General features: G+C 23.0%; 1 protein-coding gene across 1 annotated transcript in view; it reads right to left on the bottom strand.

Annotated features, from left to right (window-relative positions):
• The window catches only part of LOC105359627 (peroxidasin homolog), a 51266-nt gene extending 38158 nt beyond the window's left edge, over positions 1-13108 (bottom strand). Inside the window, exon 1 of the mRNA XM_011496256.1 lies at positions 12284-13108. Within this exon, the coding sequence (XP_011494558.1) occupies positions 12284-12344 (61 nt within the window). The 5' untranslated portion in view covers positions 12345-13108. The remainder of the gene's footprint in view (positions 1-12283) is intronic.
• Positions 13109-13571: the final 463 nt, after the last annotated feature.

Raw genomic sequence — 13571 nt, 5'->3', positions numbered from 1 at the left:
GTGAACAATGAGGACTTAAAGTCCACGGCAGCCCATTAATATTTCTTAAAGACTCTCTATACTGGATATGAAAAGACAAATAATTGAAACAAATACAAACACAAAATAATACTTAATAAACAATTATTATTCTAATGATGATTTCATGCCAAAGTTGTTAATATTTATTGATAAAAAAAAACAATAAAAAAAAAAAAAAAAAAAAAAAAAAAAAAAAAAAACAAAAAACACAACAATTAAATGTTAGTATTAATAATGTCCATTTCTATAATAAATAGTTAAGTTCATAGAAAAGTATTGACATATAACCGACGATTTCAGTGCAGAATATATTTTGCAAAATATGTCAAACTTGCAAGAAAAAATATTCAGTTAAAATCTTGGCAAGTACTTATATATTTTTATAAAAGTAATTGGCCTGTGGATAATCACGTTCGTGTAATTGGACGCGCGTGAGCACACCTTATTCGGAATCACATATTTCTATTAGGAATCTAGGCGGAACTTCAAATGAGCACTCTGGAAGCAGCAACTGTGTCGGATAAATATTCAAATGCAAATTCATCGCATTGGCGCTTGTACCAACGGCTTTCTACTCGCCTCACCATGCCCTTTATCGTCGCCACACCCTCCCCCCCCGCCCTCCCTCTCAGCATCAACGACGGTAAGCCGCTATTCGGTGATGTATGATGAAATAAACGCTGTTTGCATTCGAGCGTACTCAAATGAAGAACTTGTTAGGTTCGTGTCCACCTCTCCATCCTCGCCTCCTATGCCTCGCCTCGTAATGTTCTTGTCAGAATTCTTTTGTTTGTTATTAAACTATCTGTATTATTTAATTATTCTACGTGTGCTTATATTTGAAAAACTAAAAAGGAAAATGGATAAGAGGGAGGACTGTTGGCACGAATCTAAAACAAATTCTCTTGAGTTTGCAATTAAAACGTGAAATTTAATACGGCTCTGCGGAAGAACCAGAGAGATAAATAAAATATAGAAAGGATGAGGACAGAGACGCGCGACGACAGAGAGAGAGAGAGAGAGAGAGAGAGAGAGAGAGAGAGAGAGAGAGAGACAAATGAATATAATCTACAAGTAATGCGATGGATTTGAACATAACAAAGTATCTTCATGTTATAGCGTACAGTAGTTTTAAAATAATTAAAATACTAGGGACGCTTATTAACTTTTGTAGCAGAAAACGTATTTTAATCACTCTAGTCTTGAATTTTATTTTTTGTGTGACAGTTACTAAATGAAAGTATTTACTTGATATCTCATTTGAACTTGTTCTAGGTCTTCGGATAAAAAAAGATAAAAAGGAAAATAAAAAAAAGCAATTGTCAAAAATGTTTTTAAAGTTTATAAAGTTTATAAATTTTATCATATTCAAGGACTCGATAATTTAAATGCAATAATGTTGTATCACGACAATTACAACAAAATGTTAAATTCGTTAGTGAATTGATCTAGATTTAAGATCTGTAAGTACGTATAAAAAATATATAGTAATAGTTAAATTAAAATTTAGTATACTCTGCAAATATATCTTTATTGATGATGTTGAATAAATGAAGTTGATAATGTAATAATAATATATTCAAAATCTTCGATATTTGAACTTTATTATAATAACCGAAGCTTTAACATTGAGTGAATGTTATTAATAAGAGAAATTTATCTTTAAAAATTTTTTAGAATATTTCTATATGTAAGTTAATTGTTTAAAACAAACAGTTTATTCTAGTTCTAACGGCAGAATACATCAATTTATGAAATATCATATTAAATATCATACCGTACATGAAAATCGAAAAAAATTCGTTCTGTAAAAAAATATGTTATAGTGAAATGAATATAAAATATACTAATTCGAAAAATTATGAGAAACGTATTTTTTAACTGTAGAAATAATGAAATTCTGTATATACATCTATTACCATACAGAAATGCAATAAACTTAATAAATAATTGACATAGAACGTAACTTATACGTTTATTTAATATAAAAATACTAATGATTAATAAATGTATTATTACGAAGTTTATTATAATGATTACATTTATGATTTGTTAAATTATTTTATTAAATTACAGTGTTCAAAAGGTCTATTTAACTAATTTGATTAATTTAATTTAGGAATTCAGATAGATTGTCCCTATGTTATCGGGACAGTCATCTTTTATTAAGTACAATAATGAAACTCATTCTCTGAATGAGAAATTGTCTTTCGTAAATTTTCTAAAATCTAGCTAAAATATAATTTTCAAATTTTTCGGCTTGTGAGATCCATGATTCATTAATTTTATTATAATATAATTGTAGTTTTAATTTTCGAAATCATTAACTCTCTGCATTTATTCAACTATGCATTTTTTTAAAGCTTATTATTATAATTATAAAAATTATTATTACTATTATTTGTTCAACAACTACAAAGCTGTATTGATTTATACTTGATATATTAATTTTTCTTTTTATCTCATACACTTATATCGTCTCTCCACATCTATATTGTTTGAACGGGCTTTATCATAGTCTACGCTACCAGTTCTGATAGAAATAGGTGAAGAAGTGTAGCTGGGGAAAGGAGTGGCGGAATCGAATATCTCCGTTTCAAGGATGTATAAAATATTGCTGAATAAGTGTGAAAAATAGAGACTGCTCTCTATTGTCATGACTACTGCTCTAGCAAAAGTACTGGTTGACGGAATTATATCAATACCCCCGCCATATATCTATCAGCTTCACTGCGTGTCTATCTGTCGTCTGCCACTCTCTTTTTCTCCCTGCCGCTGTCTACTAAAGTTTTTTTTTTATCTTCAGTTATATAAAAAAATATCCAGTAACATATTTTGAAGAGATATTTGAAATACATTTATAATTTATAATATTTATAATTTTATTTTATTTCAAATTTGTAATTATTTCAAAATTGTAATTCATTTAGCCTAAAAAACTTTTAGAAATTACTCGATAGAAATACTTTTAAGTAGAAAACATAAAGTATTATAATAATTTTACAATATATTTTACAATATAATTTTACAATTATACAATAACTAATTACATTCCGTAATGATGAGCAGAAGAATAATTATATAATTAATCTATAGAAAATTAATTTTTTCCACTTGTAATTACTATATCCAAGGTTTTGCGAATTTAATTAGCTTTCGCATAAGAACATCCATGCATTAATTTGATCATATAAATAAATTTATTAATAATATTCAATTTTTAAGATTTTCAAGATTTTTCTCTCTACGCTACCTTTCTATTTACAAAAAAATAGTCTCTCTATATACAAAAAAATAGTAAATATATATATATATATATATATATATATATATATATATATATATATGTATATATGTGAATACAATAATATATTTTTTTAATTACATTAATTGTATAGTGAGGTACGTTTTTGATAATAATATGTAAATCCTATTCTATCGTATACTATCATTTATAATATATATATATATATATATATATATATATATATATATATATATATATGTATATATATATATTGTTCATAGCATTTATTTTTTCAAAATATTTAGTCCATCCCTGTTACGAAATCGACACGAAGCTGAGAAATACACTGACAAATGCTTATACTAGACAAGCATATATCATATTTGCAAGTGTAAGTAAGATGTTAAAAATATTACATAAATGAATCGTTATGAAGTACTTTCTCAGTGTCTTTCAATAATATATATATATACATATATATATTAAAAAATATACATTAACATTCATAAAAATTTAACCAAATGAAGCATACAGGGTATTTAATTTTTGTTTTGGCAAATTTAAAATTTTATTTTGAACAAAATTAGTTTTAAATAATAATATCAAACTTTTTTCTAATATGAAGTATTGGAGACATGCCTTCCGGTTTATTTTTAAATATTATTTGTATTAATAATAATAAAACATTCACTAATATGCATTAATATATATATAATAAAATAAGGAATTTCCGTTATATTAAAAAATTGTATCTTCCTTTCATAAAGTATAATTTCTAAAATGTATTTTAATCATATTTCATATTTGCTCAAGCACATAATATTTAAAAATAACTTGTAATACAATATAATTATAATCTAATATATGTTATTATTGTCATTTTTAATGAATGTTTAAATAATAATAATATTGTATTTATTTAATTCATAAATTATAAATATATAATACATTTAAATCTGGTCGATAAATAAAAAATGTTAATAATTAATAAATATAAGTTTTTTGTATTCAAAATTATTTAAGAAAGAGTAGAAGAATATTGAAATTACTTATTTTAGTAGATGAATATTTCTGAATAAAAGTTCCAATAATTTTTTCATGATATAAAAATATCAGGATCGACGCATATTATAATATTTTTATTTATAAAAAATGAAATTATTTCAGATTATATTTTATTGAATTACCATATTCTATATTTTATGATTATTAAAAATAGTATTTAAATAGAATAATAAGTTTTAAAAATATTAGTTAAAATAGAATTTGCAAACATTTCCTAATTATTTGAAAACTCCACCGTATCAACTATTACAATCATAATTTTACAGCTTTTTTAAATCTCTTCAATGTTTGGAAACCTTCTTTTACATATTTATATCTATATTTTAAATTTACATAACTCCATCATTACTAGAATCATAAAAATTACTTTGAATTACTAATTACACCAGAGTTGATAAGGATAAAAATTCCACAAACTTTTGTTCTAAATTTACTTATTCATATTTAAAAATACATTATAATAGCTTAACAAAAGATTTTAAAAAGCATTATTTGTTTGGTATTAAAACCTTTTTTTATTAAACATAAACCAAAGTTATTTTATAACAAATTAGATTTTATTCAAATATTCAAAACTTTCATGAATTTTATAATTCAGAACAAAGTATTTATGAAATCTATAAATTGCACGTTACATATTTCATTCAAAATATACTATATCTTTAGAAAAAAGATTCTAATATTTGAGAACAAATCACCAATTTCATACACATTCAGCACATATAAGCATTATTATATATTACAATTATTTTTATCTACAGGCAGAATTTTTATTTGCAATGAAGGGAAACAGAGTGAAAGAAATGTATACTAATTTCAAGTATACGTAAATAATTTATTCATTGATATTAATTGATATTAGAATTTATTTATATTTGACAGACAAGTTTTTGATGAAATTAGTTTCTTTTTGTTTCGAAATTATTTAATGAAAAGTAAAAAGTGAGCGGATCATAAAATTTTTGTCTTTTTATGAAATTATACGAGTAAAATTAATCATTGATAACAAAAAATAGAAAATCAAGAAACTTTTTTTAAAAATCAGATTAGAAATAAATTTCTTTTAATTAAATAATGTAAAATATATCTTTTATTAATGATATTGTAACTTAAATAATTAGTCCTGATTATGTGATTGACAAGAATTATATTTGAAGTATTGCAATTTAATTAAATTTTGTATAATTATTAAAGTCTCTCTGTAAATTAGATTAAAATCTGTTTAAAGTTAGTAGTACAGAATGACAGATTGATAATATATTACTTATTTGGCTATTATTGATATGAAATATTAAAAATGATAAAATTCATTTATTTATCTAAATGTGCATTGTATGTAATAATAATAATAATAATAATAATAATAATAATAATAATAATAATAATCATAAAATTTTATTATTTTTTATGATAATGAGGAAAATGAAATTATCTGAGCGATTATCTCAATAGTTTTTTCATCTGAATTAAAGAAACGTGTAATGTAATAGAAAAGTAACAAAATTACTTCCACTGTTAAAATTATTAATCTTTATTAAATAATATAGGCTTGTTACATTTTCTTTGCATAATTTCTTCCGTGGCTGATTTCAGTTGTTTACCAAAATCAGATGCTAGGGACGCATTTTCATTTGATAATAAAATTATGCGTCTATCGTGTGATTTGATACTGCTTATGTTTATACAATTTTTCTTCATATTGGAAATCACACGTATGATCCGTAAAATTTTGTACGAAAAATACCGACAACGAAATTAAATCTATGAAAATATATCGATAAAAATGTTCTGTAGTGATAAAGAATAATTTATATGCAGAATAAAGTAGATTTAAAATTTCATTTTCTAAATAGTACAAATTCATGCATTATATTTTAATCTATTTTTAATAATAATATGTTATTGAAATATTGTTGTTCAAATATTTCGAATTTAATATATACACGCCAAATGTAGTTTTAATTGCCTAAAATTAATTTTTTAATTGTAAATTACTATTATAATACACTGACATTATTATACATAAAAAATTCACTATTTTTTCATATTAGTATGCTATTAAAAATTAATTTATACTGTAATAATGATAAGTATCCGAATATAAGGAATATATCTTTTTTTTTTAAATGCATAAAATTTGATTATTTATTTTTATAATGTAATTTATTTTTAAAATGAATTTTATAAATGAATAGATATTTATAATAACAAAAATTATAAGTTACAAAAATTATAGTTTTGCATTTATTTATTTTCATTATCCTAAATCATCTTTATATCTCAATATATTATATATAATATTAAATAAAAGATTATGGGTAATTATACGTAATTTAGAATAAAATCAATTTAATATCTAAATAGATTAAAATTAGTGACTCTGATTATTCAATTATATGTTTACGCTATTAACTAAAACAAATAGATATTCTGTGTTCAAAAAATATTGGGAATATTTTTTATAATAAATTAATGTTAATATTATAAATCTAAATTTAAATATTCTATTCAGACATTATTTTTCCCATCTGTATATATGTATATACAATTTCATCTTTCTTGTAAATATATAAATTTTTTATAATAACCCAAAATTTCTGATATTTATGGCGCAAGTATTGCAGCAATTCCATTAAGAAACTTTATACGTTAAGCAATAAATAAAATAAAAATGAAAGTGAATTAATTTATATGTGATATTAATTCTAGTTTATCTTTATTTTTTTTTAAATCTCCTCTATAAAGCGACAGTCTTTTTCATTCGAGAAAATATATTTCTATGCACGTTGATATATACACGCAACACAAGAACGAGGCGTTCGAGCGGCACAAGCGCTGCAACCTCTGAAATCCCCGACCTGGAAATGCAGAAAAAGCTTTACTGGAAAGAAGTTCTGAGGTAGAGCGTCGCTGCGCGATTTTATACGCGACGGTGAGAGCGACGGAAATCTAGCGGAAACGCGAACGAAGCCTGGCTCGAATGGGATATTGAGACGAAATTCGTGGTTGCCGCATTCTTAAGGAATACTATGTGCCAACCTCAGTAGCACGAAAAGCATGGATTGGTAAAGAAGGAGAGTAAAGGAGATCGATAACGAGATGGATAATATAATGATTCCTTTTCCAGACAACGAGAAAAATACTTGGACGGAACACAATGACTGGAAAGAAAAGTCAAGAAATGGATATAATAAGAAGGAATAAGAAGGAATTTAAAGGGAGGTAGTAGTGATGACACTGAGTAAAAGGGTTAGGATTAGTGTACCAAGGATTTTAAAAAATTTTAATGAAACTTCCTCGTTATTCTTAGAGAATTCGACTTGAAAATTGAAAATTTGACTTGTAGTTTATGAAAATTTCGATTATCGTTACGAAAATCTAGGTTATTTAAGTATGATCAAAAGAAATTATAAAACTACGTTAAAAAAAAAAGAAAATACATGTATTTAAAAAAAATATTTTCGTTACAAGTGAATTAAAATTGATTTTGGTACAATACAGTTTATTTTACTGTTACACATTATTTACTACATCTTATTTTATATTATGAAATTGTATATTTATATTATCAAAATAAAATTTTTATTACCTCCATAACATAATTTTTATATAATTATAATATTAATAAATTAAGAATTTCTTAAAATTATTATTTTTACTTATTTTTTTAACGCGATAATATAAGAATCCTGATTATTTCCTTAAATCACAAAATATTATATAAATTATACATTTTCTAAATTTTAATATTATTTTATATTTACTGCATATAAATACAAATCAGCATTTGTTATTATATGTCAAATTTGAAAAAAAAAAATTAATTATTATAATTCTCATATTGATCTTCACTGTTTCTTATGCCTGTTAAATAATAATTAAAGGTGTTGTTGACATAGCAATTACATTTCTTGGTTTACTAGAAATTTTTTCATATGGAAATTAAAGGCGTGCAAGTAAAATTAATAAATTGGATTAATAAACAAATGATATTGACTGAACGTTCACAAGGGTATTAATTTAATTACTTAACCTAAACTATTAAAGAGTTGATTGAGCAATTAATAAATGAATGATAAACTTTTAATTATTTCTACAGTCATTGAACAAAATTTCATTAATGCAGTATCTAATTATTAATGATTTAACTATATGCAATGATTGATTTTCAATTTATTATAGTATACTCTATAACATTATTGAATTCAAATTTTCAAATTTAATTTTACCTACAAACTGTATTTCAAACAAAGTTTCAAGTTTGGCAAATTTAAAGATATTTGTTTATTAAACTATTGAATAGTACATTATATTTAAAAAATGTTTGATGTATGCTTCGTAAAGAGTTAAGAAATACTTTTAATTCATATTATAATTATATAATATCAAATTTAAACAATTTTATTTATTTGCATAGAGTTCATTTTATTACAAAATACAAAAATATACACATTTTGCATTCAACATATTCACATTTTCTTGAATCTATTTATTTCATTCTATGATGTAAATTATATTTAGCAATGACTTTGATTGTATGCCATACGTATAATAATTATATTCTTCAATAATTATGCAAGAGGGTCGAAAGAATAAACGAATAATTGTTGGAATGATAGGATAAATTGATTAAAGACGCATATAATGAATTAACATTCATCTACCAAAGATTCTTATTTAAAGAAAAAAATCTCTTTGATAAATATATTATATATCTATAATATAAATATATTATGTATTCATGTAAATTTTATTATTTATATTTATATATTATGTTTGTATTTAATTTATGACATATAAATTATATATTTAAACAATAACATTATTGAAGAAAAATAATTTTTTAATGCAATAATTTAATTCTTACTTATTGTAGAATCGAGAGTTTAATAGTTTTGAGAGACATACTTAATTATATAAATTTATTTTAAAAAATATATCTATTATATCCATCATATTGTTTTCAAAAAAAAAAAAGTTAAAAGTTAAAACTTTAAAAGTTTGTTAAAAAACTGTCAAAAGTTTTTCCAAAGAAAATTCTTTTCTGTAATATTCAATTTGTTTTATTTATATTTAGTTATAGTTGTTACATTAATTTTAATGTTAATTATAGTTTTAATATCCTAAATTTTAATAATATGAATAATAAGTGGAATATAATTGTTAAATTTTAAAAGAATTACAGAATATAATTTTTATGCATCATTAATTAGCTCAATAGATAAGCAAGTTTGAATAAAATGTAATTCATCTGAAACTAATAGTATCGTAATGGAGGTAATGAATTTCATAATATTTATGTTTCCAATTAAATCTTAAGATTAGAATGCAATATGTTAATTTATAGTATGAATGGATATGTCTATTAACAGTCAATTAAAGAACGGAAAAATGAATAAAAATAAAATAAGTCAACTATATCATTATTAAAACAAGTAGTCATTTCAATAAAAATACTGTGAATCTGATAACTGGATTCCCAAATACTTTAATTTTTTATAAATAATTTCTTGTCGCAAACATAAATAACTTAAAAATATAAAATTTAATTAAATACTATAGAAATATCAATTGCAATAATACATAATATCGATTATGTTTATGACAAGTAATATTTTCATTCTTAAGTTATGTTATTTTTTAATTAACTTAGTATATTATTGAATTATATTGGAAATTTGCTTCTTATTTTGTAAATTATAAACATATATATTTAAATTAAAACAAAGTATAATTAAAAATTTCGAAAATTAATTTGCTATTTAATATATAATATTATATTTTTAAACCACTATATCGTATATACTTTAATATAAAGTGTTGCATATATATTTTGATATTGGCATATCAATAATATACAAATATTTTAATCGATTTCATTGCTCGAAAAATGTATACAATAAAAAATATAGGCATAAGTGTACATTTAATTCATTGTGCTTGACTTATTTGATAAAGCAAACATTGTATTTATTATAAAAGAATTTCAAATCTTTAATAAAAATAATTAATAAATTAATTTTTTATAATACATTTGAATTAAATCGAAGGATTGCAATTCATATTATTGGCAAGATTGTATATACTATTAGTAAACATTATTATGTATGCGTATATTGTTCTTTATTTTTAATGAATAGTATTATTAATTTCTATTCATAAATGAAATTTGCTAATATTTATATTTTTTAGTACCAACGCAATTACTTATGATACTAGAAATACGAAAACTACCGTAAGCACTATTATCACTTATATTAACAATAGAGAAAATAATATATTGTAATAAATATATATAATTTTGTTATGCATTGAATGCTTGGTATTCCCAATATTCCTGCTTTGTATATTTTGTTTAAAATAATCAGAAACCAAGTGTACGGTTTGCAATAAAATAAAGTACTGTTTAGTATTAACAAGTGCTTTTCTTCAGCTAACCATTCTCTCTTTCATTAATTTCTATTTGTTTTTATCTACTAAGTCTTGAATGCTATGGTCATATGTAAGATTGAAAATAAAATTCTAATTTTGTGTATTCAAAGTAATGAGAAAACAAAAAAAGTATCGTGTATGTAATATTGACATGAAATATGATTATTGTAAGGAGTAATAATATGCTTTTATTTTTTGTTTCTTCAATATTTTTACCCCATTTTATTATACACGAAGCATTACATAGTGAAATGTTTATGATTTCATCCAATAATAGTGTGGATTAATTTTTATAAAGAAACATATTGAAAGTAACATATTTATATGAAAATAGGAGAGCAATAAATGTTAGTATAATCTAAGATCTGACAACACTTCAAATATAAAATTTCATTTTTACCCATATGATAAAATTAATTATATAAGGTAGAATAATACAAGTGAATACAATTGTTCATATATAGCATATTTTGTTTATTGTATAAATATTTTTTGACTTTATGAAATATTAAATATAATAATATAAAAAATAAAATTTTCTATTATTTTTAAAACTGCACATGTATAATAATAGTAACTATGCTACTCGTTAAAGTTTGAGTTTTAATTTGACACAAATAAACATTACTGCATAAACTAATTAAAACATAAAAACAATCATTAAACTGGTTTTAATAGAATATGAATATATAATATACAGATCCAATGAAATGTTAACGACTATAATTATTTAAACATTGATTTAGATCTGCATATAGTTATTATTCTATAATTTGATATTATATGTCAATAGTAATAATACATTTTTTTCATATTTACTATATGTATTGGAAATATTTCATAAGTATACGTATAAATAAATTTCTGAAAAAGTGAAAAATAAGATTTAATAAATGAAAGAGAAATTTTACGTGATGTATGAAGCAAAATTAATATTTATGTCTTTAATATAAGTGGAAAGAGCTCTAAAGTCATATATTTTCAATTTTTATAAGCATGCGATATTTCATATATTAATTGATATATATTATCATTGTAGCTAATGGATTATATTGTTTAAAATAATTATATATTAAACAATATACACGTAAACTACTTAATTATTCTATAAAGTGCGCTAATAATTTAATTATTAATTAATAATTTTAATATTGTTTGTTTTGTTATTATATATAAACGTAATATACGTTTTTGTTTATGTTCTCTGAGTAATAAAAGTCAATATTCTCTGTATAAATTTTCGCACATAATTTGCACTATAATGTTATATATATTAAATAGTTTAATCATTTCAATTTTCGTTATTTTCTTTTCTGATCATTATACAAGAGAATACGAATGAAGCATATAAATTAATTCTAAAGGAAAAAGGTTAATTGCATCAACCTCATTAATATTATCGAATAAGCATACTTATTATATATATATATATATATACAGTAATACATAGTACTTAATGAATGAATTTATTACGTATGTATAAACGTGATTCTGGCATCAATGACTTAAATCATTTACCTTCTGTGCAGATGAAGAGTATGGCAGCAATAGAGAGTTTCGTCTGCCATCTCAGAGCCATTTCCGATGCCTATATTCACGACCACTTTTTAAATGAAATTATCAGCATATTTCACTGTTTGAAAGCACCATTACTTGAATCCCAATGCACGTAATATACAATTATACAACTCTGTACAAGCTCACAGTAAACTGAAATGATTATCACAGAAAATATTATGAGATGATTCGTATATTGTGTAATAAGGACTATGCATTTGTGGTATCATAAAGTCTGAAGAATGTTACATTAAATTGATAAGTAATTATTCGACTGGATAATTATAAAGATAAGTTTGCTTTTGAAATTACACCAATAATAGCCGTTGTACTAAACATGCTTTTACGCGAAATTTTTGACGAACATGCCTATACATTGATATTAATCACAATAATTATAATAACCATCGATTCAGACGTTTCTTCGAATTCAATTTCAATGAATTATTTCCAAGCTTTCTTTTAAACTGGGATGCATTTATAAAAAGCCGTGATTGATGCCGGTCTTATAATAATAATTGAAGTCTCATATATGTTCAAAGCAATGAAACTGTGGTTTATTCCACGCAAACTTATAATTATGCACAGTAGTATTATGCATTAATAAGATAATTAGACCACTAAATCCTTCGAAAAGTATTGTTTCAAATGAATCTCGTATAAGGTACCATTTATTTCATTCATTTTCTTTATCACTTAAAGTTTATCGCGCTAATAGCGTTCTTTCTTCTGCAGAAAGTAAATAATAGAAAACTCATGCACATATACGCATATGCATGTATATAAATATTAATACGTATTTATATTTAGATTCTATGCCTTTATGTATTGTGTATCTATGCACGTACACGCATGCATAAGTACTCGTAGGTGGAAATAAATAATCTAGTGTACTAATTTGCTAGTTCCATAAGTTTGGAATTATGCTCTTTCTTATTCTTTCACTTTCTACTTTCTTATTAATACTTTCATCACAGATGAAGTTACTTTTAATCCAATATATTACGTGTAGTTTTTCAAGACTCCTCACATCATAATAATCAAATAATTTGCTTGAGCTTTATCCACGAGCTTATAAGCCAAGTATTTATCATATTATTATGCAGCATATTCGTCCACTTTAACAATTTGTATAATTTTGGTCTAATAGATTATTTTGTCTCATATTTCACCAATAATTTCACAACTTTGAAACAAACTTTCACTTCTCTTGCTCACGTTTAAACCGCAGGAAAGCAAAAAAAAAAAA

The sequence above is a fragment of the Ceratosolen solmsi genome, unplaced genomic scaffold (genome assembly GCF_000503995.2).
Source record: "Ceratosolen solmsi marchali unplaced genomic scaffold, CerSol_1.0 scaffold29, whole genome shotgun sequence".
Taxonomy (NCBI): domain Eukaryota; kingdom Metazoa; phylum Arthropoda; class Insecta; order Hymenoptera; family Agaonidae; genus Ceratosolen; species Ceratosolen solmsi.
Note: the sequence above shows the minus strand (reverse complement) of the source record. Positions and strands in the feature narration are given on the sequence as shown.